Consider the following 27,607-nt stretch of genomic DNA (forward strand, 5'->3'; position numbering starts at 1 on the left):
TTGGTGTGCGGGTTATTTTTAGAGTCAAAGCTTACCGTCTCCTTTCCAGCCCAGAAATAGGGTCCGACTTTCGTCCGAGCAAATCAACCATCCTAGCCAGAATCTTTGATCTACCCGTCATCCAAAGTCTCTATCGGTAAAAATGGCGTACTACGAACCTCAGGGATGGCAAGCTCCCACCACGCGCCAGGCGTCATGGGAGCAGCCAGTGCCTCCGTCGCGATCAGGTATGATGCGAACCATTCTATGATTCAGGTCCTCTCCCATTCGAGGTTAAAGCTTACCCGGTTTTTTCCCCTCTTCTTCTTTAGGCTCGAGTTCTGTTTCCCAGCGCGACGAAGCCCCTGCCTTTTCCTCTCAATTTGATGGTATGCACGAACCGACCTTACTTCTTGAACACAATATCTAGCTAGCCCTTTCCCCCCTATTCCTGGTGTTTTGCCTACAATCTATATAATGTGGCTATCGGATGATGCAACTGTCCAACTACCCTACCCCAGACCCGAAGATTTCATCGAAGGACATATCTCTACTACCAAATTGGCGCGGTTACTAACGAGTTACTTTAGAGGTCGATCGTGCCATCGACAACCTCGTGAAGAGTGGGAAATTATGGGCTACTCCGCGCAGAGATTCCATGCCCATGATGGTGGGTCGTGGCTACCCCGAATACGGTATGGGCTCTCAGTATTTGTCAAAGCGACCTATTTTCTAAACCTGGTCAGATCCTCGCGGGAGCAACATGTCCCATCGCCATCACTCGATTAGCGAATTCGATGGCAACAGGGTACACCCAACCCCCAATATGCAAGGTTTCTATGCGTCGCAACGGTACCAAGGTCGCCCAAATGAAGTAGAGCAGATGATGCAAGCAAAGCGTCGGATGGCAGCACAGCGTGAGAGGGAACTCCGCAACTATCACCAAGAGCAACAGTACAATCGAAGTACGTGGTAGCATTTTTGGAACTTTTTTCCTTTTTTTTTTTTTTTTTCATTTCCTTATATTCCCCGTGATCTTTCTACCCACATGTATCCGTTGTCTTGTATAATACATTGGGGGGCGTGGTCCCTTTTCTCTTTTTTCTGAACATGGTTTTAATTCTTCTCTTTCTCTCAAAGGCCTTTTAGCCGAAATGTCTGGCAGCAAGTCCGAACGCTCGCTCAGTCCCGCCGCCATGAGCGAGGAAAGCCGCCGAGAACTTTTGGCTCGTCAGCATAGGGCCCTGTACGGCAACGACAGCCCCGCCTTCTTCCCTCCAGGCAATTTCGCGGATGATAGCTCCCGACCAGAGAGCCAAGCAGGTGGTACCCCGTCCTCTGCTATTGGTGTTCGAGGTTCCTCTCCCCGCAGCGTTGATCCATTCGGCCAATCGGCTGCCCCAGGTAGCGCAGAGACCGGTCCTCAGCCCTCACTTCAGTCTCCTTCTCGTGCCGACAGTACCTCGTCCCCCAGCTCCGGTATTAACCCTGTCTTCGGAAAGTATGATGGCACCGACCCGACGGTGACCTCGACCTCGTCGCCCGGCGGGGCTGATTCCCCTTCCTCGAGACAGGCGCCGTCCAAGTCGGTCATCGGACCCGTAGGCCCCATTGGTTCCCGTCCACTTCAACAGACTAGTTCCGTTCAGGCCCCCAACCCAGCTCTAAACAAGCGCTCTACTACCCCGCTACCTTCTCCTCTTGGATTCGGCTTCACTCCCGGTGAGTCGTCTGTGGCCGGGCCTAACGATCGTTCGTTGTCATCGGCCTCCAACCCTACTGCTTCAACATCTGTAGGAACCGCCAGTGCTAAGGATACCTCCGGCGGTGTTGGACTTGGCTGGGGCAATAGCAGCGGCGTCTGGGGCTCTAAAACTGGACTGGGCGTCCAGGCTTCGGTGTGGGGTTGAAGCTAAACCTAACTCTCGAACCTGGTCTAGCTCTTACTTCCTTCTTCACTCTTTCTTTTTTCTTGGTTGGTACTCACTTTGCGCCGTGGCGTTTTTGAAAAGAGGTTTACGTTTTCATCCTGGGAGGGAGCATGGTACATATACGGAAGATTGCGAGCGGTGCAACAATATTCTTCTCTCGGCTCCATTTGTGCAGTGTTAATTTGGTCCATGGTTTACTGACTAGGTAGGAGCTTGGTTGGGCTGTTGGTTTCCGGAGTCGGTATTCCCCATTTGTGTGCATTTGACATTTGTTCCCCCCTTTTTATCTCTCCGATTAGTCTGGCCGTGTTTGGCTTTTCTGCATTTGTTTTATATGCCGTTTCTTTTTTGGTCGACATTTGTTGTGTACCTGGGAATGGTTTTGCGTGTTAATGTCTCGGCTCTTGTTTCCAGCTTATCCAGGGGGGTTAAGGTGTTCTATGTCATCATTCGGGTCTGGTTGCAAGTTTGGCTGAAGTCGTGGTGGTGTCTTTTATTTCTTCTCCTTTTCTCTTTTTCTTTTAATTGGGCAATGGGTTATGGGCACCAAAAGGGTTTCTTTTCTATTGTGTTCAATTTTGGGGCTTGGGCAACGGAACATGGGCAAACATCAAAAGAGTTATTGGAGTTTGATCCGAACCGAGTTCTCTGTTTCTGTCCATGTTCACGGCTTGATTTGAATTGGCTTTCTGGTTGTTTATGAATGATTATGTGTTTACCTTCTGATTCATCTTTCCATAATTGATTCTCCCCTTGTTCTTTTTTTTTTTTTTTTGGTTTTTGTGTACTGGATTGGAGTTCCTGGAGGATATATTCCGGGATGGATCGAGGGTTTCACGAATGAAGATTAGAGATGAGTCTGTAATGCGATATTGCGACGATGTAGCACGAGGTCTAGAATCCTAGTTGATCCTACATAAATAAATACCTTCCCGAGGCCTTGCAGATGCTAGAGAGCTATGTATATAACAAGCAGGGAGATCCATACTAGTAATCGATCCTGACTTGGCAAGAGGAATCTTCTCTTCAGGGGTTCAGCAGGCGAAATCTATATCGAGACGAATGTGAGGAATAGATCAGTCGCGGGGAAGGATACTAGAGAATGAATTTTATCGAGGGTTGGGAAAGAGAGGGTTGAGTGACCTGAAATGCCCCTGGATATAGATTAGGGACGGGTATGATCATAGCTTAAGGGCATCTAGAAGGATTCCAGCTGCACCTCATCGTTGACGTTTTCTTTCTTTATCTTTTTCCTTTTCCCTCCCTGGATTCATGAGACCCTAACTGCTCAGGTCGCGTGTGGTAGTGACTTATACTTATAACTTACCTCGAAAGAAGAGGGAAAAAATCATTCTAGTGCCGACCGATTACTGCCGAGACCATCATCCCCGATCCATTCCTCTTCTTTCTCTTCTTCCTCTTCCTCTTCCTCTTCCTCTTCCTCTTCTTCTTCTTCTTCTTCTTCTTCTTCTTCTTCTTCTTCTTCTTTGTCGTCGTTGTCGTTGTCATCGTCTTGTTATTATTATCCGTCATCTTACCCACTACTAACTAGTTAGTTACCTCCCTCCCGTCCGTACCTTAATCATCGATCGTCACCTGCAAATCTCATCTTCTTCCTCCTCCACTCCATTCTCTATTCTCCTCCCTCCCCGTGCTTTCTCGTCATTCATAACTTTACCTACAACCATCCGATCGCCCTTTTTTCTTTTCTTTTCTTTCTTTTCTTTTCTTTCTCGCCCTTCCAATTATTTCCTCAACTTTTACTTAGCGACTCACTTTCTCCTCTTCACCATCACCTTGGCGCTCTCCTCGCGCCGGTGCACTCGTTTTTGAGTTGTCCCGGAGTGACGAGACGCCCCCTCGCCCCTCGATCGGATCATGGCGCTGGACTTGCAACCACCCAGCGATCGCAAGCGGGTGAAGGTCTACGAACTCAAGGATAATGACTGGTTCGATAGGGGAACCGGCTTTTGCACCGGCCGGATCCAGGATGTAAGCTTTCTCTCGCCCCCCATCGCATGGCATGGCATGGCATATGGCATCATCCCCGCCCACGCGACGGGCGCAATACACCGCAGCAACCCGGCGCACTCCTTGCCCACTATTAGCTCGATGCTAACATTCTCATTTCTTTTTGATTAGGACGAACCACGGATATTTGTCGAGTCGGAGGATAAGCCCGTCCGCGTGCTCCTGGAAACCAAAATTTCCAAGGATGGCGGTTACCAGAAACAACAAGGTTCCTTTTCCTTGCCTACTCTCCTCACTTCCTTTTCCCTGGTCCTCTTCGCCTGTTGGATTGGGGGGGGAAAAAAAAAAAAAGAAGAGTCGTAAGCAATGGGCATCGCTAATACTACTCTTGTTCGGATTAGAGACCTTGATCGTGTGGACAGAACCTAATCAGACAGATATGGCTCTGAGTTTTCAGGAAGCAGAGGGCTGTGCGGTTATTTGGTAAGACTCTGCTCGCATGAGGCAGCTGTCTTGACCGAGTCTTTCGCTTATCGCGTCCAGGAACTTCGTTAATGCCGTTCAACAACATCTACTCAACATCGCCGCCGCTGGTGAGCCATTCCCGTGTTTCTTAGCCCTATGCGCGCTCTTCCGTGCTGGTCGTCGTTACTGATACCTTTTTTTTTTTTTTTTTTTCCTTTTTTTTCCCCCACAGATGATGCTTTATCCGACGACCTCGAAGGCTTTCAGTCAATCATGCTACCCGCGCCCGAACTTGGAAATCTCCCTGAGATCGATCATATGATGAGAGCTGCCAGCATAACCCAGGCCGGCCGGGACGCGCTATCGAAATGTGTTATCCGAGATGAATACATCACCAAGCTCCTACCCTTGGTCACTGTCGCCGAAGACCTCGAGAGTCTGAGCGATCTTCACCGTTTGTGCAACATTATGAAGTCACTTATTCTCCTCAATGATAACACCATTATCGAGACTGTCGTTACGGACCCCGTCATTATTGGGGTTGTCGGAGCATTAGAATGTACGTTTCTAGGGGCTTTGGACTGGGAAGAAATCGAGATGCGCTGCTAACGGGTGACAAGATGATTCTGAATTCCCCAACCATAAAGCTAATCATCGCCAATACCTTTCGGACCGAACTCGCTACAAGGAAGTCGTTCCGATCAAAGATCCCATTATCCGCCGCAAAATTCGCCACACTTGGCGCCTGCAGTACCTGAAAGACGTCGTCCTAGCTCGCATCCTGGACGACCCCACCTTTTCCGTCCTCAACTCGTTGATTTTCTATAACCAAGTCGAAATTGTTAACCACATCCAATCCAACGCCCAGTTCCTGAAGGAACTGTTCTCAGTTTTTGATCCGAGAAACACCAACGCAAAGCGCAAGGAAGATGCGGTCCAATTTCTGCACCAATGCGCCGCAATTGCGAAGAACCTGCAAGCTCCGGCGCGTGCCAATCTTTTCGCCAACTTCATCAACCATGGACTCTTTGCTGTTATTGCCTTCGCCATCAAGCACCCAAACCCAGCTATCCGCACCACAGGTATTGATATCCTAGTCGCGCTCCTCGACCACGACCCAATCATGATGCGCGGGTATATGCTTAAGGCTGTCAACGAGAAGAAAACCCCCCTTACCGATACCCTCATCGATTTACTCCACACAGAAGCCGATCTGGGTGTCAAGAATCAGCTCGCGGACGCAGTCAAGGTCTTACTAGACCCGCAGGTGCCTATGCAGGACGCGATGGGTCGGGCTGGCCCCGAGCATTACGCGAAAATGCGCCCTAATATCTTGTCCGACGCCTTTGTTCAAAATCACTTTGACGAGTCATCCAAGAGGCTATTTGCGCCTTTGAAGCGACTCGAGAGTCGTCCTACTAGTGAGTTTCTTCCCGCCTTGTTCATCGATCGCACGCCCATGACTAACATTTACCAGTTAATGATTTGGCCTTCCAGGAAGTAGCGCTGTACTCGCATCTTGTGGATATTCTTACCTTTTTCGTCCGCCAACATCTTTACCGCAGTCGTAATGTCATTCAGAACGAACACCTTGCTGCGCATATTACTCAATTACTCAAGGTGCCTCAGAAGCACCTGAAACTCAGTACGATTTTTGCCCCACCACGAAGTATGATCTTTGGGCTGACCTTCCCCCCCCCCCCCTCTTCTAGCTGCGTTGAAATTTTTCCGAACCTTGCTTAGTCTTCAAGATACCTTTTATCAAGCTTTGATGACACATAATGATACCTTTGGGTTGATTCTTGATATTGTTTACGAGACCATGCCACGGGATAACCTGCTCAATTCAGCTTGCCTCGAACTTTTCGAATTTATTAAACGGGAGAATATTAAGCCGATTGTCTTGCATGTGGTTGGGAAATACGGGGATAAGTTGAGAAATATTACTTATGTCGACACTTTCCAAGGATTGATCCTGCATTACGAGCAGTTGCAGGGATACGGCGGAGACGCAGATTCCACCATTTACTCCCAGGAAGAAGTGAGCCCCGTGCTCAAGATGCAGCACAATGGACGCTGGCAGGGCATGAAAGACATGGACCCCGCGGAAGAAGAGTACTTCAATACTTCGGATGACGAAGAAGAGGTAAGCCCCCAGATCTTAAAGAAGATTGTTCCAACATTGATTTTCGAATTTAGTGGCAACAGGATAACCAGCCTGCAACGCTCACTTCACAGATACCGAACGGCTCAGTTTCTCCGGCTGTCAAGCCATTGGTGGACTATCCAGATGACGACGAGGAAGATAATGATGCTATGGATTTCAAACCAGAATCCGAGACTGGGTCAAAACAGGGGCAGACGACGCCACAGCCGGATGATATTTCGAATGAGGATGCGCCTGCCGATCCAGCTGAGGAGCTACCTTCCACTCCGGTTTCGTTGGCTGTACAAACACCTCCCGAACGACTATCAGAGAAGCGCCGGCGTGAGGAGGAGGATGACGACGAACTGGTCAAACTCACGTTTGGGCCGAAACGGAGGAGCTCCACGAATAGCGGTCCTGGAACTGCGGGTATGCTCCGTAAGAGGCGCAGTGGGTCGATTGGATCGATGACGTCGGAGAAGGGAGTACCTCAGGGGGTGAATATCACTGTTTCTACAGGGCCGAAGCGAATTGCGATCAACCTCAATCCATCAGTCAAATCCCCGGTCGCTGCAAGTGGTCCTGATACTGCCGAATGTACGGGGAATGATGAGAACGAGAAACAGAGCGGCAAGAACAGTGGCGAAGGCGGATGATGTGAATGAATCCTCTCAACAGGTTGCCCAAAATTCAGCTTTCTGCACTGCAGCGTTCTCTTCCTTGTTCGAGTATGCGGGGTTTGTTTTCTTTTTCTTAATGACAGCATCCTAGATACCAGATGAAGTGACGTGCTTTTCTCCTTGCTCGAGGGTTTTTTTTTTTTTTTCCGTTCTTAATCTTCCTTGAGCGATTGATTGATTTCTCCTTTGCGACTGGTTTGAGTGCAATCTTGCAAATTTTGGCATTTGTTAGAGATTACGGAAGACATGCAAGCCTTGCTTTCTCATTTCCTGCGGCAGCCAGCACCCTGCTCTCTCTCTTTCCCTCTCTCCCTCTTGATGTACATGTACTACGTTTCATATTGTCGGTGTTCCTGGCGTCCTCTGCTGTTACGCATTACATTCTTGTTCTGGGCAGGGGTCAGGGCTGTCATGGAATAGGGACTGGCGAAATGAACCTTGCATATAGCTACGAGGTACTGGACTTTTCCAATTCATTCCTTCGGTACGATTGAGGTGTAGACTTTCGGAATTAATTATTAAATTTCGGTGAATAGTTATGTATTTATAAGTCGAGCGAGTGCGTAGAATTACTTGTAGAAGCTCCATTTTCTGTTTAGTCAATCAGTACATAGTTCATTAATATTTATTCTCCCTCACTCACTACTTAATCTACTCTAATCACTCCCACCAACATTCAACTATAATCTATTTCTTCTCTCTATCGATCCACCCATCCATCCTCTTCCTTCGTTCCATCAGAAAAAAGAAAGAAAGAAAAGAAAAGAAAAGAAACATGTTCCCAAAACCTCACATCTCCCAAGACAGTTTCTTCCACGAAACCACCCCATCACCAGCACCAGCAGCAACAACCCACCCCCCTCAACCCCCTATAACCATCTACTTCATATGCGGAAACCCAGGCCTGATATCCTACTACCACTCGTTCCTCTCCCTGCTAAGCGACCGGCTCTGCGCTGCATCGCGACGCAAGTTCCATGTCGTCGGCCATAGTCTTGCTGGGTTTGAACTGGCTTCCGGCCCTGGCCCTGGCGGCCCTGCACGTAAAAAACATGAACATGAACATGAACATGGAAAGGCAAAGGCAAAGGCAAAGGAGCAGTACGCCTACTACTACGATCTTGAAGAGCAAATCCGGTTCGTCCGGGAAAAGCTAGCGGTGCACATGGCGGGTTTGCGTCGGGAGTACTCTGCCTCGGCCTCGGCCTCGGCTTCGCTGTCTTCGGTTCCAGGAACCGTGGACCAAATGCCCCAGGTGATTCTTATGGGGCACTCTGTCGGGAGTTATATTGCTATGGAGGTGCTTCGTCGTTATCGCGAGGATAGTGATACCACTACTACTACTGCTGCTGCTGCTGCTGCTGCTGCTGCTGCTAGCGGGATTCAGAAAACCGGGTTTGATATCATCGGCGGCGTGATGCTTTTCCCGACGGTTCTGGATATTGCAAAGTCGCCGTCAGGGCGGAAATTGACTGTTCGTATACCCTTGTTTTCTTTTCGTTTTTCAGGAGGAGTGAAAGCTAATTTGAATACGGAAAGTTTTTGCTCAGGCTTATTCCTCAATTGGCCATAGTTGTGGCTTTCGTAGCTCGTGTACTTACGCTGGTGTTTCCTGACTGCGCGTTACGGACGTTGATCCGGTGGTTTATGAAGTCACCACCGGAGGAGGCTGTTACAGCCACAGCGTCGTTTCTAAAGAGTAAATACGGCGTGCGGGAGGCTTTGTAAGTTTTGCTTATTTTCCCCTCCTTCGATTGTGTTTGCTAACCAAAAAAGACACATGGCTGCCGATGAGATGCGAACCATTACCTCCGACAAATGGAGCGATGATGTTTGGGGTGTATCAACAGTGAAAGAACCTATGACTCGATTGTTCTTCTATTTTGGTAGGAATGATCACTGGGTGGCTGAGCGCACAAAAGAAGAAATCCTGGAGCTTCGCGGACGAACCCAGACCGGTCCTAAGATGGTCGTTTGCGAAGACTCATTACCCCATGCCTTTTGTCTTCGTATGTCTCCCTTCCTCTTCTTTAATTTCCCTACTGACATACTTTTAGGCCATAGCGATATCATGTCTCGTAAAGTTGCGGATATGATCACCGCCATCGTGGCGGAGTGAGCGCCTCGGCTGACGATTTGACCTTTGTCCTGTTATGAAACGCTTCGTTAAGGCCAACCAAGGAAAAACATCTAGACCCTTAGAATATCATATAGGCTAGACCGGACATGTGTGAGTTGTGGCGTTGATGGGTTGTATTTGGGTATCCTCGTGCTCTCTCGTCTAGACATGGCTAAGATAAAAATAGAATGAAGGATGAATGCAGTTTAAACGTAAACCCCCTCTGATCAGGGATTCGGGCCACCCTGATATGCTAGGCCTGCTCTCCTAAATAGATCTCCTAGAACGTCCGGCTGCGGTTTTGATTCCACTGTTGCGACTGATCCCATTGGGGGATGCTGTTCTTCCGGTCCCTGACTATGCGCGCGGACACTCCATGCATCATCCTGCACCCTTTGTTGGCCAAACAGGTCTCGAAGTGAAATTTGGCGGCCCATGGGAACACTAGACTGGACTTCATCCAATGGGTCTGTAGTCGCAGAAGCAGCTGTTGCAGCCGCATGTAGACCGTTCTGGCGGGTGGCTTCGAGCCGTTCACGCGCTAGCTTGAGACTCTGACCCGCAAGGAAGGCGCACTCTCGGATCACTTGGGCATTGATAGTGCGAGTCTCCGCCGTAGAATTCGGCGGGGGCTCTGAGAAGACCCAGAGGCCGTAAATGCGAATATCGCCGTTCTCTGCAGGTTTACCACTATAATTGGTTGTGGCTGGGGCCGTCGCATTACCGGTCTCAGCATTATAGTCGGATTTAAGAATAATGTATTCCTCTGTGAGTTCCACGTTCTCGCCGTCCGTCAAGAGAAGGTCGAAGTTATTGAGACCTCGTCGGTTAAGCACGAAGACACTATATCGCTCCTCTCCTAGACTCCCCGGTACGAGCTGACAAACAAATAGTGATCCTTCAACACCTGTCTTCTCCCACTGCCGTGTAGCTGGACTGAATATGTAGACGACTGCGAAGGGCGCAAGGGACTGGATCGAGTTCACGGCGGGGTTATGGCGGCGCAGGACAGAGAGGTTAAGCTCCTCGTTGGAGCGAAGAGGGGCAGTAGGCATGGCCTGCTCTTGTTGATCATGGAGCTGCTGTGTATCGGAAATGTAAACTTGGTAGTCCGAATCGTAATCCGAGGGTTGAATGCCCTGGCTATGACGGCGATTGTGATTGTGGTTGTTGTAGTTGTTGGCTCGACGGGGTTTGCGGGTAGCCATGATGAAAATATCAAGGAAAGCGCGATCCTATATCGACTGAGAGATGGAAATGGAAAGAACCGAGTTATATCCAGGAACACAAAAAAGGGCTGGACAGAGCAACCTTCTTTGGAAAGGAAGCAGGCAGGAGAATTGAGCTTGAAGCTAAAGTGAGGCTTAAACACACTCCGTTTCTGGAAAGCGGTCGAGCAGTCTGATGATGAATGGTTGATTCGCTTTTGGACTTGTCAAGTGTCATTCCAAGGTTGCTCTCTCTTCCAATTCTTCTCGTGCTATATCTTCATTCTCTTTCAAGGTATATATTATCATTGTCTGCCGTGGTGGATACACTCTGGTCTATACTTTTGCCCCCGTTGCTGGCTTTCAACCCCCTCTTACCCCTCCGTCGTTCCCCGGTCGATCCATCCAGTCTCCCGCTAATTTGCTATACCTTCCGCTCATACATATATCTCGCATGATGGTCAGGCGTTTCTTTAGGCCTTGACTGCTTTAGCTCCACTTCACATTGACTCGTGATGACTTTGACTGTCACGCCTTCTCTCCTGCCTATTCTGCTGCTTGTTTGCGCCTCGTGTCCTGACACTGCCTGTTAACACGAACCCTTGGGCCCTCTCCGGTATCGCGCGGGTGAACTGAGGCGTTGTTATATATACACTACGCAGACAGGCCTGCTGAGGCATGCATAAGTCTCTCATACTTAAATCAACAGTGCTTTGCTAGTATGACTTCCAGCGTTGATCAGCAGATGTCGCAGCAACATCCTCATTGTCCCGGCGATTACCCCTCGGATACCGAAAACCAAGGCGAGGCCTTAGACAGCTCTTTTGATCCGTCCTCCCTTCCTCACGCTGTCAAGGCGCGACGGGCGGAGTATACCCGTCATCAATCCATCCATGTGAAGGTTGGAACTTGGAATGTAGCTGCCATCTCCGGTACCGAGGAAGATATCGGGAAATGGTTTGTACAGCAGAAGGGGGTATGCGACCAGTTCTCTGAGTTGCATGTTTCCAAATATCCTGAGGTTTCGGGATCGAACCCCACTACTTCGAGGGGCACGGCTTCACTTCCTGAGCTTCGCCCCGATCAAATCGGCCTTTACGTGCTGGGCCTGCAAGAGATCGTCGATGTCTCGTCACCTGCCGAGGCGTTCAGGCCCTATGTGGACCCAGCCCCGGCAAACAGATGGAAGGCTGCGGTGGGAAAAGCGCTGCCCACTGGATATAAGCTGGTCGCGGAGGTCCAGCTTGTAGGACTGCTACAGTTGATTTACGCTTCTCCATCTATTGCCGATAGCGTCTCCGCAGTCAGCTGCACTAATGTAGGCACAGGTTTGTTGGGTTACATGGGTAACAAGGGTGCCGTCGCAACACGCGTCCTACTTGGTGAGACCACTTGCATCATATTTGTCAATTGCCATTTGGCGGCTGGGTCAGACAAGACAAGCTTGGATCGCCGAAACTGGGATGCCTCACAAATCGTCGGTCGTACGAAATTTGATCCAATTAACCCCGACCAGACACTTCGGAACGGTCCTTCCGAAAGTATAGGGGATGAAGACTTTGCATTCTGGTTCGGGGATTTTAACTATCGCCTCGAAGATATATCGGGGGACGACGTGCGACAAGTTCTTTCTAGACATGCAGAGAATGAGTATGACAAGAGGAACCAGGGTTCTGCTATATCAGATGGTCCCTCATCAACACGCGGCAGTGAAGACCGAAGGCAAGATATATCGACTTCTCAAAACGAGGACCAGGAGCACATCCAAGAGCCCTATTCCGATGAAGAACTAGATCCGCACCTGGATCCGGCTTCTCTTCAAACCACAATATCATCATTATTTCCCCATGACCAGTTGCGAATGCAGCAGAATAAACAGAAAGCTTTCCATGAAGGCTGGCGCGAAGGACTCATCTCGTTCCTACCCACCTACAAGTACGACGTTGGCAGTGTGGCCAGGTTCGATTCGAGCGAAAAGCAGAGAGGGCCGAGTTGGTGCGATCGCATCCTCTACAGATCACGCCAGGATAAACTAAGGCACGAGTGTTTGGCCAAGGAAGCCGAAGAAGCTAGAAAACGAGACGAAGAAATGAAGGCGCGAGGCCTTGAGAGTGCTGCCGCCGATGATAATGTGCTATTTGACTACGATCCGGACGTTGATGGAGTAGACAGTGGCGATGAATATGATCCGAACAAGGATCAATCCAGCGATAACGACTCGCCCGATATATCACCCGAAGCGGACGGCCCAATTCAGCTGGACTATTATGTATCCTACCAGGGGATTCTATCCTCCGACCATAAGCCATTGGTCGCGGGGTTTACGTTGCAGTTTGATTGCGTAGATCCAGAACTGAAAGCAAATGTGCACCAGGAAGTCGTCCGAGAATTAGATAAAGCCGAGAACGAATCTCGGCCTGGATTGACCCTCGTCGTGGATAGGTCCGGCCATGGGCCGGTTGACGACGAGTCAGATGTCGATCCAAATGCAGTCAATTTTGGCGATATTTCTTTTGATGTCCCTGTCAGTCGGTCTTTAACCGTGGCGAACACGAGTAGCGTACCTGCGACATTTTCTTTTCACAAACCTGAACGCTATAATGACAACACGCCACCCTGGCTTGACTTCAAAATTGAGCTGACACACCACGAAGACTCGAAGGAACAAAAACCTTCAAGTGAGCATACACTATTGCCTGGAGAGCTTGCCCACATTGTTATTACGATCTGGGTTCGAGATGTCGGGCTGGTTCGTCTCTTGAATAGTTGGCAACTGAAGCTTGAAGAAATCTTGGTTCTTCGAGTAACAAGTGGTCGAGATCATTTCATTTCCGCGTATGGAACATGGCTGCCAACTTCTTTTGGTCGCGATTTGGAGGGACTCACTCTCTTACCTGAAGCAGGCGCGCGCAGTTTAGCAAGTGGGAGCTCATCAGAGCAGCAAAAGGATACCCCTGGAGTTCCTTTGTCAGCGCCCCGAGAGCTTTTCAGGTTAACAGAAGCAATATCGGAGCTGACAGAACGTGCCGTTGCCGAGTGGGGCATGGTACAAGGTGAGTCTGAGGAAAAACCTCCGTGGGAGAGAGAGCCATACGGATACGCGTGGCCATTTGAACCCGAGACATGGACATTAAAAGATGCAGAAGAGCGCGCATCGCTCTCGGCCTCGGTCCGGGAAGCCTTGGATAGCAATAAACCTTTTAGCGATGTGTTTGCGCCTGAAGTATCCTCCCTACATCGCCTTGAAATCCTTAGCGAAACGCTTGTGCTGTTTCTACGATATCTGAAAGATGGAGTTGTGTCGGCGGCTGTTTGGCAGAACCTGGATCAGCAAATCCAGGCTCGGGAGAAAACCAAGCAACCGCCCCGTTCTTGGGAGGACTCGCAAGCTTGGGTGCTAGAAAGTCTCGCATACTCACCCGCTCATAGCGTCTCTTTCACCTTTGTAACCTTCATGCTTGCACGAATCGCCAACGAAGTCGCCCCTGTGTCTTCCATGCCCCCACGAGGCTCCTCGGGGTCTGTAACCGAGGATAACACTCCCTCCCAATCTACAGACGGTTCAGTAATAACTCCAACTCCAACTCAAGCATCCGCAGTGTCATTCATCTCGGGTGGAGGTTTTCTACGAAAAACGAATACTTTCCCACCTCCAACCCCGCCAGATCCTGCCATCACGTCAATGGCGAAACGACGACAAGCCGTGGAGACTGCTTTAGCTACGGTGTTTTCCACCGTCCTTATTTCCCCCGACGTTCCAGTTCCCAGCAAAGACAAAGAAAAACGGGCCTTGGAAGAAAGAAAGCGAAGCATCATCGAGCCGTTCCTCAAGGCAATTGGAGTAGATAATAATGGGCCATCAGGTGGTGCTACATGAGTTCTGGTTTCCTTTTCGATCCCCTTTGGGTTCAAGTCTCGGTTTATGTCGCTATCGTGACGTATAGAATTGGACTTTTTTTTTTTTGTATTGTATGTATGTACACTTGCTGTATAACCCTTGTTTATTTTCACGATATATCCTAGCCAGGTGCTTGAACAGTCGATAAAAGCGACACACGACTGGGTGAAAGAGAGAGATGTATCAGGTATATATGTTAATTCTAGTAGTAAAAGAGCGGTCTCTAGTTATCTAGAGACTAAAACCACATAAATACTGACTATTGCTTAAATATAAATATATAAATATGCCCTATTCACATAACTGTGCCAGTATAATAGACGGTGCGATGATAAAATGGCTGGATGCCCCCCCGCATTCTCGAGCCCTAAGTTACAGCCGAATATGTATATATATCACTTGCATATTTCCGAAAATTGAACCTCTAATACCGATACCCAAGCCGGAAACAAATCTTGAAATTAACGAGAAAGTAAGAAAGACAAGAAGAAATCGAGAGTACCGAGTACCGCAGGGATTATTCCTCTGGGATAGTGGCACGCTTGGGCCTTTTCTGGGAGGAAGACCGAGGCTTGCGGGGTTGCAGCCATTTACCTTTGTTATAGCTATGGGTATTATCATTGTTGTTATTAAGGGTATTTGGTTTTGGGGGTGAAGAGCCCCTTTCAAGGAAAAATTCCTTGTACTTGGAAAGGACCCCTCTTGCTATCTGGAGTGGAAGGGTAGCAAGGGACAAAGCGATTTGCGCGGGTAGAAAGACGACAATAGAGGTCCAGTCAAGGAGTACGGCGAAGAACCCCCTGGACCGCTGAGCTGCTGCCGCTAGTGAGAGGGCGTCACGGACATTTGTTTCGAGCACCTGGAGTCGAGAATCGGATTGGTATGCGGTGAGCGCGGTGCGTTTTTCGTACCGTCGTACGGCACGGTTCAAGGCGTCGATATCCTGCTGGAAGCCCTTGCGGAAATCGGCGGTGGCCTGTGAAACTAGAGACTGGATGTATTCCTGTTCTTGGGCCGCAGCAGGTTCGCCTTGCTGTGGCGGCGGGTCGGCTGGGGAGAGACGAGCCGCGGCTGTTTCTGCGACGTGGGCTTCTAGCTCCTCCAGACGCTTCGAGATATCACGGATTTTGCTCACGTCGAACTTTTCTCCATCTTCGTCGGACGATGCGACAATGCGCTGTAGGTGAAGGGTTCGAGCCTGGACCATTTTTAGGAGGTGCGACAAGGGTCGAATCTCAGCCGCGAGCAGAAAAATGGTAAGATTGTAGTTGGAGACCAGCCCCTCAGAGGGACGTGATAGGCTGGATCGGATGGTGTGCAGGAGCCCTGTGCCTATGATCGGGAAGATGAAGCAAGCGGCGAGAGCTGCGAGTTCATGTGTCTGTAGTTCTTTGCTGGCTGCGGTCGTGATACTGGCTGTTCTCCCATCTTTTTTATAGTCCGCGACTGTCTGGTCTTCCTGAGAGCCTTGGGATGATCGTTGATCATTCTGATCTAGTTCCACTGAGAGCTCAGGGCTGTCGTAAACCGTGTCTATTTGTCGGGTAGTTCGCGCAGATCGGTACCAATCCCTACAAGGACTCAGTTGGAGAAAGACAGTAAATATAGACGAGTTCCATACCATGGCAGCCTGACAGACCAGTTTAAAAATACAGCCGCCAAAGCCAGTAGCGTGACGTCTGTGACGAACGCGCTGCCATTTTGGAAGAAGATTCCGGCAACCGCGGGTAAAAGAGCGAGGGCCAAGGGCGCTGAATGCCAATGGGACTCATCCTCCTGTCCATGATCTGAGGAGTTGGTTACACGTGGGAAGAATAAATCATCTGTAGACGATCGGATCGTATTCCGTGCTTCAGACACAGAATCAGACAAGGTGGAATTCCGGCGTTGGCTCTGCCCGACGGGTGAACCTTCCGCGAAGGTCGCAGAGCGGGTTAGGCCACGATGACGGAGGTTCATCCGGCTGGGGGAGTGAACGCGGGGGGTCGGTTGTTGCCGAGGAGGCGGAGAAGGCATCGCGTGGGGTAAGCCGAGGTAAAGCGCAGTGAGGGTTTCCTCCCATGCTATCTTTCTATCTGTATTTGAAGATGTCGTGTTTTATGAAAGGATGAAGGAGGAGAAGGTAGCATGCGAAGTACTCCGTCAGACGCTAAACAGTGATGCACATCATTGCTCCACAGAGTTCATTTCTAATAATAGGTAGTTAGCAAAGTACATATGCACCACTCCGTAAGCACGATCAATCTTAGCCTTGAATACACAATCCCCAACAGGACCTCTTTAAGAGGGTAATATCTGCTTTGAACTGATAAGATTTTCAAAGAAATCACCCATATTTTAACCTCGCCATGGTAAGCAATTAATTGGGTTAGATTCCCAACCAAGATGTTCCACTGGATCTATCCGTCGCGGGTCTGGGGACGGAAGTGAATGACGCCCTGAGATTACGCTTAAAGGTTAGTTAGCTCTCTTGAATCTCCAAACGAAACGCAGGAATTAGAAAAGCTTATAACCTACTAGACCATACCGGGTTCTCCTATTGCAGCGATGAACCAACTGGAGTGGGTTGTGCTCTCATCGATACTTTCAGGCCGCACTGAGGAACCACACGCCAACATCGACTTGTCTTGTGATATAGCAGGCAATGTTCTGTCTTTCTTTTATCCAAGATGAGAGGCAGTGTGTCAAAATATTCAAATTGCATATGGCGCAGAGGGGTGTCGCAAGTGGAAGAGACAGAGATGCTCATTGAGAAGTTCAGGCTGGACCCCCTATTGATACCCCAATACGGAAATATCTGGGGATCGTGACTCTCTGCTTCATAACACTTTGAAGTCTAGACTTGAACATCCTTTTATCCTCCTATTCAGGACGAAAGCTGTATCAATAAACCAGTGAAGGACCTACAGCACGAAGACTATGGCTCTCAGACACAAATCTACTGTCTGCGGTGGGCCATCTTGCGGTAGTTGGCTTCATAAAGGTCTTTTGAGAGATGAATGTTTCAATTCAATTGGAGTGAAGGCATCTATTCGCACCTCCTCCTGTTTCGGATGTCTTTTGCTCGTCTCTGTGTCTGTGTCTGTGTCTGTCTCTGTCCTCTCTCTTCTTCAACTCGTAACTTATGCCTCTTCTCGCGCCACAGGATAATGCCGGCTCACTATCCTGGCTCATACTATTTAGACCCTTTTGCCTCTATTTCAGACTGGATTTTCGCTGGCAAAGAAGACGGAATTTCGCCTGGTTTTATCCCTAGTCGCTTGTCTATCCAACTACCCAATCTATTTCTTCAAATTTGCCTTCAAACATGAGCTCAGCTCCAGTGCTGCCATATCCTCAGGCAGTAGCCATCCAGACCCTCTCTGCCATCGCCATTTTGATTAGTCTGCCACCTCTCGTCTTGCATTGGAAGAACCGAAACTTCCCGGCGGCTAGTTTGATATGTTGGTTCTTGGTTCTCGATCTCTTCAATATCACCAACGCTTTTATCTGGCCTGGAGACGACATTGAGAACTGGTGGGATGGTGAAGGCCTTTGCGATGTGGAGGTCAAGATCTTGACTGGTGCCTACGCTGCAATACCTGGAACCTTGGTCTGTATCTTTCGGAATCTGGCTGCTGTGCTAGATACTAGGCGTGCAACTCTTGTCCCGACCAAGCGCCAGCGGCGGCAGAGCCATGGCATAGAGCTCATGTTCTGCCTCGGTATTCCACTTATTACTGCGCTACTGCATATGGTTTATCAGGGCAATCGCTACTTTATATTTGCTATTTCGGGTTGTGTCACTGGTCTCGATGAGAGCTGGGTTAGTCTCGCTTTGGGCTACATATGGCCGTTGGTGATCTGCCTGATAGGAAACTACTACTGCGGTACAGTCGCCGCTCCTCCTTACCTTTTAACACGTCTAATCCATTCTTAGGGCTTGTGCTCTACCGTCTCCATCGGTACCGCAGTCAATTCGGTGACATCATTCGCTCTGCAAATAGCGGCCTAAACAAGTCCCGCTTCCTGCGGCTTTTCTCTCTCTCCTTCGTTATGATGCTGGCTCTTACCCCGACACAAGCTTTCATGGTCTATCGGAATATCTCACTCAACCTACCGTGGCATTCCTATTCATGGACCTACATCCACGATTATGCATGGTATGAAATAGTCAAAGTCCCGACAAACGGGGAGGTTTTCTTCGATCGATGGATTCCGGTTATTGCAGGGTTCATGTCATTTATCTTTTTTGGATGTGGCAAAGATGCATTGAGCATGTATCGTTCAATCCTCCGATTCTTCGGTCTCGACTGCTGTTTCCGCACTCCGCAGTCTTCTTCAGCAGGAAGTTTCGCGCAAAACACTTCCAGGTCTTCCGGCAGCCGAGTAAGGTTGCTGTTTGCGAGAAATTCGAAACAAAACGCTAGGTGAGATACTCAAGTTCAAAGCTACGCTGCAAACATACTAACCCATTCCCAGAGGGATTGCGAATACTTCTTGCCGTACCGATTCCAGCAACGGTAGCTACGAGGATATAGAAAAGGGGTCCCCGCCATCCGAACCATCGAAAAGGCCTGGAAGATTTTCATGGCCTAAAAGCCCTTTCTCCTGGTTGCGTCATCCCTTTTCTTCTTCGAGCCATAAGGGAGTACCCTCTGCCCCGCGCCTGGCAGTCCCATCGAACACAGTCTCCACGAGTGCCTGGGCTGGGAGTAGCCAGAGCCGGGGCAGCATCGATCTCAATACATCTCCCACACAAAAGGATTTTATTCGGGTTAAGCAGGTGATCAGACAAGAAAGCAAGGTGCGGGTCTGAGGTCTATGGTGACTTGTTCTTTCTTTGGCAAAGAACCCTTGTATTTCATTGACTGTTTCTACGGGCGTTTCTTTCCATCTGTCATTTGCTGTGGTTTACTTGGGCCTGAATATCCTCAATATAACCTATTCTACTTTTTACCATTGAGTTTTTCTTCTTCTTCTTATTTTTTTTTTCAAGTGTAACAAATACTTCTTTTCAATTTTCTTGATATTCCTCGGTTCCTCCATTCGTTTTGTGGACTGTAGAGTAGAGTACATACATACGCACCTCGCATCTAATCTAACCCTAACACGCTTAAGCGTAGCGTAAGTTAAATCAGCAAATATTGTCAAACATTTAAGCAGTGAGTTTTGTTCGTGATAATTACGAGATCCGCACTTGGTGTGGTCATACTACTAGGCACTGGCTTACACGGTGCCCGTTACAGCACACTGCATCGTTGTCAAGGACCCTTCAACATACATTCTGAAGCTATTGTTTGGAATATATTGAGCAATTGTATAGCCTGCGCTATTTCCTCAGGATGAGTCGCATAAAATAACCATCGCTAGAGAAATAGGCGCCGTTTGGGTTTGGCGTAGAGGGATGCTTCTTCAATTTGATAAAAATCTCTGGGTTTCAAATAGCTGCGGGGTCATGTTCTTCTTCACGTCCGCAAGTCATGAACTGGGGAAGGGGGTTCTTCTACTTTAGAATGAATGGGCGATTTAAAGGCTTCGAGTGTGCTTGGGGCAATAAGAATTAATGACACTGCTCTGGTAGACGGGTCGAAAAAGGATAGAAGAAAGGACTGCGGGTATACTTGCACACTAAGCTAGGATATAACATACACATCAACCATATTAACATGAACCAAGTCTATCAAGACCCAAAGTAGTTTCACCGCCAAAAGTCGAGCCCGAGGTAGAACAGAGTAGAGAGGAAGAAGTACGCAACACGGGACCTTCAACACCAAGACGACCACCGCCCGTTATATTAAACCATATGTTATAGATCGCGTCGGATATGTTTACTCCTAGGGGGTTTCAGAGCTATAGTCGGGGTTGGAAGGGCGCTTGAGGACCTCGAGGTTGCCTATGATACTCGAAATATTAGCATCTCCCCCACATGGCAGATTGATTCTTGTTCCGGGTTCCGTTTCAAACATCGGGGGAATATCAAAGAGCTTACGTTGAACAATGTTCAGAGTGGTCTGCTTTTTGCCTTCAGAGTCTTCCCACTGCCGCATGGTTGCGTCTCCCTCGATGTACACCAAAGTTCTGGAGGAAGTCAGTCAGTAATGCATAATATTGACTTGGTGGCATGCGATTTTTGCAAGTTCGTTATCTATCTATATACATATTATATCTACGCATACATCGTAGATAAATTATATGCATAGACAAACCTCTACGCATCCGGGATGATATCATCGGGAAACTTACCCCTTCTGTAGGCCGAGAAGATAGTCCCGTTGAGGTCCGTCGTTCACAAAGCTCGAAACACGAAACCAGCTTGTCTGTCGGTTATCCTTAGGACCATGCGATGTGCCCACTGCATATTTGATGATTTCCTGGCCGGTAGCAGTGGCTTGCAGCTCAGGATCGGCTGCGAGACGACCGGTGATGATCATACGCGCGACTGACCGCGAGGAAGAGGAGCTGAAGGAACGCGCGGAGAGAGCTGCGGCAGGAGCGGCGCGCAGCAGAGGGCGCAGCGACGAGGTGGCGAAGACAGGCATGGTGTAATTGAGAGTTTTGGTAGGTCTAACCTTTAGTTCCCTTGTGACTCTTGAAAAAGTTGGAGGTAAAGGGTTTGCAGGAATTGGGCCGGGTGAGTAGTCGATTGTCCAGAGATCACTGCCCTCCTCTTTCCGCGCCGCGTGACAATCACGTGATTATTCTCCAAGTATATCTGCCTACGTGTTGATGTTGATGTTGACTATTCACCTACTCCGTACTTCTCACCTCCTCCACAGTCCTTACATACGACTAGCTCAAGTTCGCAAGAAGATTTTCTCCATCAAGTCTATACTCCCCCAAGTTCTTCTCAGGGCTTTTGGCTTCTGCGAACCTACTCCCTCAACCGCAAGATCTAGACCTACCTGGGGAATTGGCCCCCCGGTAATAAACGCACGCCATCAAATCTGCGTGCAGCAAGAGAGAGACTCAGCTTTCTGCTTGTTTGCCGCTGTGTGCGCTGAATCCAACCAATTTCCACCTTTCAACATCCGCACCGGAAATACATGCATCCCAGTATATCACTCATAAACTTTCGTGCTATCCCGCCAGGGATTAGGAGACTTCATCGCAGTCTTAGGCCTGTGAGTTGTCATATTTAACCTCATTTAGTGAGCAGCAAGGCACTGATCTTAGCTCCAAATTCTGCCCCTAGCAGAGGAAAAAAATAATGATTCCTAAATCACACCCGTCACTCAAGCCTTGTGGCTCTGGACTCGCTTCTCATGAGTTTTCCATCTACACTTTCTTCACCGCACCCACCGTGCATCTAAATTATTGATTTGTGTTGATTCAACCATTGGAACTAGTATCTTTAAAAGCTCCGTTCCAATGGATTAAAATCTCAAACCATGCAAAGCAGGTCACGCTGACACCTCATGCCATAGTTATTGTTATGAGAAGCTACAAGACATCCTTGTCCCTCTAAGTATCCGATGACCTCTAATGCAGGTCCCGAAGACCGCGAGCTTTTGTATGGCTAGACTCCTCACTCAATACCCCTGGAAAAAAGGCTGGCTTGAACTCGACGGGGGTCTATTGTCCAGTGAGAAAACAATCTGTTATTAAAGAAAGAAAAAACAGAATCGCTTTCCGGAGTCCCTCTTTGGAGCCAAGCCAGCCATGCAATCATAAATCGGACGTGTCAAATTCCTGCAGTCGATGGCGCTAAGGGCCTAACTAATGGTGGCTAGCGGTGCTAGTTCATTTACAATAGCGACGATCGTTGGCCAGCCAAAATCAAGATCGCCAATTGAACACAAGGTTAATTGCAGGAACTAGCCGGGCCAGCAAGAACGAGATTTGACTCCAGTGCATGGAGTATCGTTCCTAGCTCGGCAGAACTTGTCACTGCTGTATGATATCTGCGTGGACGAAACTTGGCAGCCCATTAAAGACTACCGTCCAATCGCGCGTGGTATCCTCATAGTCGCCTTGACGAGTTTGCTGCCAATTCGTTTGCATTGTTTTCTTTTTCTTTGTGTACTTCCCCCTCCCTTTTCCACTGTTAAGAATGGATCTTTCGGTTGTACTTGGGCGGAAACGTGGCCTAGCTCTCAATGAGATGTTCTTTATAGGACCCAGGCCATTGGGCCAATCTTACAAGATATCCTCCTTTATTAGTTGGGTATCGCCAGGAAACCTAAAAGGCTCCTCCATTCATACGATAGAGAAGTTTCCGCTATATGATCGATACCTGCGATTAATCCCCACAGCAGATCGCTACCGAATTACTCCAATTATCTTGTTCTCTATACGAATTATGTACGAGGATGTATTCCTTTTTGCTTTTTTTCTAGCCTCCGCAACACCCCCATCGGGTGGATTAACCCGCGCCTTCCATGCATCTCCTACCTAGTAGTCTATCTTCCCTCATCTCCTCCCGATGGCCTGAGGCTAGACGGTGAGCTCAGTTCGGAGGCAGCACAGCTCCAAGAACGCCATTGTTTTTTGAGTCTTTCGCGTCCGAGTTGCACGCCGAGTACTTACGTCAAGTCTTTTCCCTGTGTCCTTTTCTTTTCCTTCTTTTTTTCCCTCATCATTTGCTTCTCTTCGTTGTTAAGTTGTACATACTTATACATGGTGGGTACTCCTGCGTGGGCCGCCTATCGAATTTCGTATACAGCCACGTTTCTTGCACCTTCTTGTGTGTCTTTGCCTTGATTCAGGGTTGGTCTTCTTCATTATATTCACCTGTGGCCTTTTGTCATGAACTATGCGAACTGTTTTTAGCGGGAGAGCTTGTCGCAAAACTTCGATATCAGCGTGATATCCTCGCATCCATTTTGATTGAACCCCTTTAGCCGCCCTCTTCAACCCCCTCGACTCCTTTACCTGGAGCTCTAGACAAAGGTCTCTAGCGCTCTCACTATGAGGGTATCTCCTCTCCTTGCGCTTATTGCCTGTCTCATTCCGGCCTTACTTGCGCTTGTAGCGCAGGTACCTAATGTTGAGCGCAACGAATATGGCACCCTTGTAGCGAGAGAAACCGCTCCTGAAACTACAGCTACGAGTACTACTACAACAGATACAGAAAAATCCTCTGCTGATGTTCCAGTTACACGTACAACTGGCGCTGCAACAGTGATAGGCAATTCTACTTCTACTTCAACTTCGACCACGGCCACCTCGTCGGTGACGACAATCCCTACAATCAATACTTCGGAACCATCAAATGGTAGGAATAGGCCTGGTTAATCTCTTGTTCATTATGGTCTCTGATCCGCTGACATTTAAATGGGAGAAGATGGTGCGAATTCAACGGCGCCGGGGGCACTACCACTTGAGCCCGTGGTGACACCTGCTCTAGGGATCGGCGGTTTCATCCTTATAGCTACGGGATCGATTCTCGCAGTGATAGGAATACGGAATCTATGGTAATGCGCCGGATAATTCCTACCAAACTCTTAGTCAACGTCACTTACTTACTGGGGATTAGGGTTCAAGTTTTTCTATCCTCGGCGTTTTTGACCAGCTTGGGAGTTACTGTGAGATTACTTAATAAAATTCCCCGAGTCGAGGAGAGTGGTGTTCTAATAGACTTGAATCTTCTAGGTCTTGATCGTTTATGTCATGAGTCCTCCGGTTCGAGTTGCAATACAGGGCGCATATCTAGTCGCCATTTTCTTTACCGGGATCACATTTGGAGCACTCTCTATTGTGTTCAAGGAGTTGACAGAAGGGCTTGGATGTCTCTTGGGGGGGTTCTGTACTAGCATGTGGCTACTGACCACGAAACCCGGCGGTCTTCTCACAGACACCAATGCGAGAACTGGGTTCATTGGGGCGATCTCCGTAGGGTTTTATGCAATCTCTTTCAGTCACTACACCCGCCCTTATGGGTTGATAGCCTCAACCGCCATCGCTGGAGGTACAGCAGTGGCACTGGGAATTGACTGCTTCAGCAAAGCTGGCTTGAAGGAGTTCTGGCTTTACATTTGGGGTAAGCTGTTCGTATCCGGTATATGTGCTGGTGAGCATCATAGTCTAACCAGCTGGCTAGCATTGAACGATAACATCTTCCCTCTTGATACAAATACCTACCCGGTTACCCGCAACATTCGCGTGGAGCTCGCAGCTACAGTGATAGTTGCTCTCATGGGCGTGGTTTCGCAACTCAGGCTCTGGAAAGTAGTCCGAGAACGAAGGGCAAAAGAAGAAGAAAGACGCCAGGAAGAGCAGAAATTGAAGGACGAAGCTGAAGCCGAGGCTGGAAAAAGACTAGAAGAGAATAATCTCAAGGAGAGGATGGAATGGGAAGCTAAGTACGGTGACTCTGGGAGCAGTTCAAGCTCCCCCACCAGCGTTCCAGAAGCACCCGACCTCCCAGAGCTTCCAGACAGCTCCAAAAAATGTACTGCAGATGAAGCAGGGGCCAAGGAAAAAGGCGAGGGCATTGACATGGAAAGCATCACAGATTCGGAAAGTTCATACCGTTGCTCTGAATGTAGGGCAAATGAGGCGAACGACGATGCCGCTTCGGATGCGACTGGAGAGACTAAGGGCGATGAAAATGAACATGGGGTTACTGAGGGCAAAACTAAAGCCTACCGTAAAGTTTTCGATGGCGCTGTTGTTGCTAGGATAGCGGATGACAAGTGCTCCGAAGTGACTGCCACTGTGGGGTCTGAAACGGGTTCGGTGTACTCAAAGCGATTGTCTAGGACACTTTCAAAAAAGGTACTTGCAGGGAGGAGTAGCAAGCCTATTTCCGAGTCTCAAGAAGCACTCATTACCAACGACGATGATGCCTTCTCCATGCAAGGTATTGTCGACGAAATTAGCGACATGGAGTCTGACTGCCGTACCATAGCCGCAGAGAGTCATCATCAAGCGATGGTCAATACAGCACAGGCCCCAAAACACGAGGAAGACAATATGATTGACGAAAATCCGGTTAAGCCCGAAGCGAGGATGGAATCCGAGCTTGCGGAACGAGATATAGGAGACTCTCAGCTTGAAACAAGTGCTAACCCCAAAGTATCTATACCACAAAATGGCATAAATGGAAGCTCTGAAATGGAACAACCAACCGATAAAAACGCATCTAACGAGCGAAAGAAGTCGAATGATGAAGCCCGTGAAGAGCGGGCAGCTCCTGTGGAACCAAGCTCTCAAAATTGTGAGCCCGAAAAGAACAATGAGACGCAGGTCTCTAGGGATGATTCGCAACCCGCAACAAGAGTGCCAAAAAAGAAAGCAGACACTGACGCTGAGTCTGAAACTCAAGTCGAGATTGTTGTCCGTGATACATCACCGCCTCAAGAAAAGGAATCAGTTCCAGCAGGAAATCACAAGAAAGAGCAGGCAACAGAAGATGATGTCGCTACACCACTGGATGTGACAAAAGAACCCGAAACCAAAGAGGAGAGCGTTGAGTGCTTACAAGCCGATGCAGGATCTGCATTAAACACCCTAGAAGACAGCGGAAACCCTCCAGAGCCTCGACGAAGCAAAAAGCTTGAAAAGGCTTCAGGCGAGCAAAAGTTCGCCGGGTCTGAACCTGAGCCTGTTCCTGTTCCTGTTCCCAAGCCAAAGAAACAAGAGCCCGCCCGATTGAATGCAGAAACAGTCCAGCAGATTCCAAAGCAGACATCGAGAGTTGTGCAATCGTATCGTACCAACGAGTGGGCGAAACATTTAGCCGATGCTGAGGTCCCTGAGCTGGAACCTATCGCAGCCGTTGAACAGGAGGAAGCTGAAAATCCCGTTGAGAATGAAGAGGTTGCAGCACCGGTCAAAGTGACGGAACTACTGCAAACACCCTTAAATGCGCAACCCCCGCCTGCTATAGAGCCCCGAATCTCGAGCGCACGGGATGCAAACGACGGCCGGCGGGTGCCCAACAATTCCCGAACCGAGTCACAGAAAAAGAAGAGGACCTCTAGGTCTCCTAATCGGCTCTCTGGCGTATCCGTCGGGTCCGGGCATAATCTTCCCCAATACCCGTCCCCTGCAGCCCAAGTCCAGCCGGATAGTCTTGCCAACATGTTCTCCGCCACATTGCTCTCACCTGTTGGTCCGGCTGAGCTAGTTCGAGAAGAAAGCGAGACTGTGAAACCACGGTGGAAAGGGCCACCTCCGCTCATCGCTGTGCGGGAGGATATGATGCGAAATCGATTGTCGTCCTTTTCCTTGGTAGCTGATCCCTATGCACGCAGCAGCCCAGGGCAATCACCAACGGATCTTTTGCCTCGGTACCCATCGAACTTCCCTACCCTGGAAGCGGCGGCCGATGATGTGCCGCTCTCCCAACGTCGAACGATGCTTCACCACCAAGCCACCACTTCATCATCCCCTGTGGCGAATATACCTTCCGTACCACCGCCCTGGCGGAGTCAAGGGGGGACACCGTCGAGGGCAAACTCCCCGGCCGCCTTAGCAGCGTGGAGAGAGTCAGTCCGAGAAGATCTCCGAGAGAAGCGCAATCCGTTGAAACTGAGTAACACCACGATTGGCACCACTGGAGATGGGGATCGCGGCGCCTCCCCATTCGGGCAATTACAGCAGCAGCAGCAGCAGCAGCAGCAGCAGCGGAATGTGTCCTCGGTCAGCATTGGCGACAAGATCGCGGAGGGGATGCAGCGCGGTGACATGAGTGACTTGCACCGAGAGGCAATGCGACGAATGCAAGCCAAGGCCAATCAAAGTGCGAATCAGCAAGTATGACAAGGTATTGGTTATGAACAAGTTTTGTGATGAGGATTCCCCCTTTGTCTGGTTTTATCCTTGATGGTTCGTTTGATGGTTTTAGCGATGAGTTCATGGGTTTCTCCTGTAATTTTTAATCCGGTTACGTGGTGTTGGGAGTGGAAAGAAGAGGGATGGGTTGGACGACCTCAGCCTGGTGGAACTGTGGAACTGGGGACTGTGGGACTGTGGAAATTGGGGGATTTGATTGAATAGGTAAATGAATCATATAGAGGAGAGGAATGGGAGTATTATGTATGGGCTTATTTCAGATCCTTGAGACTGTTCAGTAACTCATTAATTAGTGATGTGATGTTGATAAAGGGAGGATTTATCCACAGGGAGAAGGAGAGATGGGCCAGACCTCATAGTTCGTTCGCCTCCCCTGTTTTCTTTATTTATCCTTCCACTCCACCTGTCGATCTCTGGAGGTTCATTTCTCAGGAGTTCGTCTCCTTTTCCTGGGTTGATGATTTGGAGGGACGAAAGAAATGGTCTGAGT

At 49.0% G+C, this 27,607-nt stretch overlaps 9 protein-coding genes across 9 annotated transcripts; 6 read left to right on the forward strand and 3 right to left on the reverse strand.

The window, feature by feature from the left end:
* Positions 1-142: 142 nt before the first annotated feature.
* On the forward strand, positions 143-1,889 carry P175DRAFT_0509788 (uncharacterized protein; the record flags this gene model as incomplete). Its single annotated transcript, XM_040898454.1, has 5 exons — positions 143-227; positions 312-368; positions 570-674; positions 726-944; positions 1,120-1,889. 5 exons carry the CDS (start codon positions 143-145, stop codon positions 1,887-1,889), a joined length of 1,236 nt encoding a protein of 411 aa, XP_040751175.1.
* Positions 1,890-3,788: 1,899 nt separating this feature from the next.
* Positions 3,789-7,148, forward strand: P175DRAFT_0439178 (SMEK family protein; the record flags this gene model as incomplete). Its single annotated transcript, XM_040893948.1, has 9 exons — positions 3,789-3,902; positions 4,053-4,149; positions 4,283-4,364; positions 4,425-4,474; positions 4,579-4,905; positions 4,967-5,767; positions 5,824-5,991; positions 6,059-6,492; positions 6,546-7,148. 9 exons carry the CDS (start codon positions 3,789-3,791, stop codon positions 7,146-7,148), a joined length of 2,676 nt encoding a protein of 891 aa, XP_040751176.1.
* Positions 7,149-7,947: 799 nt separating this feature from the next.
* P175DRAFT_0439396 (bifunctional triacylglycerol lipase/ester hydrolase) lies at positions 7,948-9,291 on the forward strand (the record flags this gene model as incomplete). The annotated part of the gene is made up of 5 exons (XM_040893959.1): positions 7,948-8,350; positions 8,405-8,646; positions 8,712-8,896; positions 8,949-9,181; positions 9,230-9,291. The coding sequence occupies 5 exons, from the start codon at positions 7,948-7,950 to the stop codon at positions 9,289-9,291; spliced, it is 1,125 nt and encodes a 374-aa protein (XP_040751177.1).
* Positions 9,292-9,518: 227 nt separating this feature from the next.
* On the reverse strand, positions 9,519-10,499 carry P175DRAFT_0532731 (Dcp1 family protein; the record flags this gene model as incomplete). Its single annotated transcript, XM_040899993.1, has 1 exon — positions 9,519-10,499. One exon carries the CDS (start codon positions 10,497-10,499, stop codon positions 9,519-9,521), a length of 981 nt encoding a protein of 326 aa, XP_040751178.1.
* Positions 10,500-10,749: 250 nt separating this feature from the next.
* Positions 10,750-14,659, forward strand: P175DRAFT_0501954 (phosphatase family protein). The gene has a single exon (XM_040897277.1). It carries the CDS (start codon positions 11,221-11,223, stop codon positions 14,374-14,376), a length of 3,156 nt encoding a protein of 1,051 aa, XP_040751179.1. The 5' UTR covers positions 10,750-11,220; the 3' UTR covers positions 14,377-14,659.
* A 255-nt stretch (positions 14,660-14,914) lies between these two features.
* Positions 14,915-16,413, reverse strand: P175DRAFT_0438788 (uncharacterized protein; the record flags this gene model as incomplete). The annotated part of the gene is made up of 2 exons (XM_040893929.1): positions 14,915-15,968; positions 16,037-16,413. 2 exons carry the CDS (start codon positions 16,411-16,413, stop codon positions 14,915-14,917), a joined length of 1,431 nt encoding a protein of 476 aa, XP_040751180.1.
* A 1,291-nt stretch (positions 16,414-17,704) lies between these two features.
* On the forward strand, positions 17,705-19,195 carry P175DRAFT_0509794 (pheromone receptor; the record flags this gene model as incomplete). Its single annotated transcript, XM_040898455.1, has 3 exons — positions 17,705-18,266; positions 18,317-18,806; positions 18,859-19,195. 3 exons carry the CDS (start codon positions 17,705-17,707, stop codon positions 19,193-19,195), a joined length of 1,389 nt encoding a protein of 462 aa, XP_040751181.1.
* Positions 19,196-19,927: 732 nt separating this feature from the next.
* On the reverse strand, positions 19,928-21,006 carry P175DRAFT_0501956 (single-stranded DNA-binding protein). The gene is made up of 3 exons (XM_040897278.1): positions 20,623-21,006; positions 20,369-20,457; positions 19,928-20,272 (listed from the first exon to the last, which is right to left on the reverse strand). Exons 1-3 carry the CDS (start codon positions 20,916-20,918, stop codon positions 20,214-20,216), a joined length of 444 nt encoding a protein of 147 aa, XP_040751182.1. The 5' UTR covers positions 20,919-21,006; the 3' UTR covers positions 19,928-20,213.
* A 2,024-nt stretch (positions 21,007-23,030) lies between these two features.
* P175DRAFT_0255278 (uncharacterized protein) lies at positions 23,031-27,251 on the forward strand. The gene is made up of 5 exons (XM_040892707.1): positions 23,031-23,593; positions 23,663-23,792; positions 23,855-23,903; positions 23,971-24,358; positions 24,419-27,251. The coding sequence occupies exons 1-5, from the start codon at positions 23,287-23,289 to the stop codon at positions 27,082-27,084; spliced, it is 3,540 nt and encodes a 1,179-aa protein (XP_040751183.1). The 5' UTR covers positions 23,031-23,286; the 3' UTR covers positions 27,085-27,251.
* Positions 27,252-27,607: the final 356 nt, after the last annotated feature.

The sequence above is a fragment of the Aspergillus ochraceoroseus genome (genome assembly GCF_002846915.1).
Source record: "Aspergillus ochraceoroseus IBT 24754 chromosome Unknown P175scaffold_5, whole genome shotgun sequence".
Taxonomy (NCBI): domain Eukaryota; kingdom Fungi; phylum Ascomycota; class Eurotiomycetes; order Eurotiales; family Aspergillaceae; genus Aspergillus; species Aspergillus ochraceoroseus.

Excerpts from the sequence above, each read along its gene's own strand:
- P175DRAFT_0501954 (XM_040897277.1), top strand. The coding sequence starts at position 11,221 with ATGACTTCCAGCGTTGATCAGCAGATGTCGCAGCAACATCCTCATTGT.
- P175DRAFT_0255278 (XM_040892707.1), top strand. The coding sequence starts at position 23,287 with ATGAGGGTATCTCCTCTCCTTGCGCTTATTGCCTGTCTCATTCCGGCC. Across the intron at positions 23,594-23,662 it reads TACTTCGGAACCATCAAATG|ATGGTGCGAATTCAACGGCG; the intron begins GTAGGAATAGGC and ends AAATGGGAGAAG. Across the intron at positions 24,359-24,418 it reads GTTCTGGCTTTACATTTGGG|CATTGAACGATAACATCTTC; the intron begins GTAAGCTGTTCG and ends CCAGCTGGCTAG.
- P175DRAFT_0501956 (XM_040897278.1), bottom strand. The coding sequence starts at position 20,918 with ATGCCTGTCTTCGCCACCTCGTCGCTGCGCCCTCTGCTGCGCGCCGCT. Across the intron at positions 20,458-20,622 it reads CTTCTCGGCCTACAGAAGGG|AACTTTGGTGTACATCGAGG; the intron begins GTAAGTTTCCCG and ends GACTTCCTCCAG. Across the intron at positions 20,273-20,368 it reads CACTCTGAACATTGTTCAAC|GCAACCTCGAGGTCCTCAAG; the intron begins GTAAGCTCTTTG and ends CGAGTATCATAG.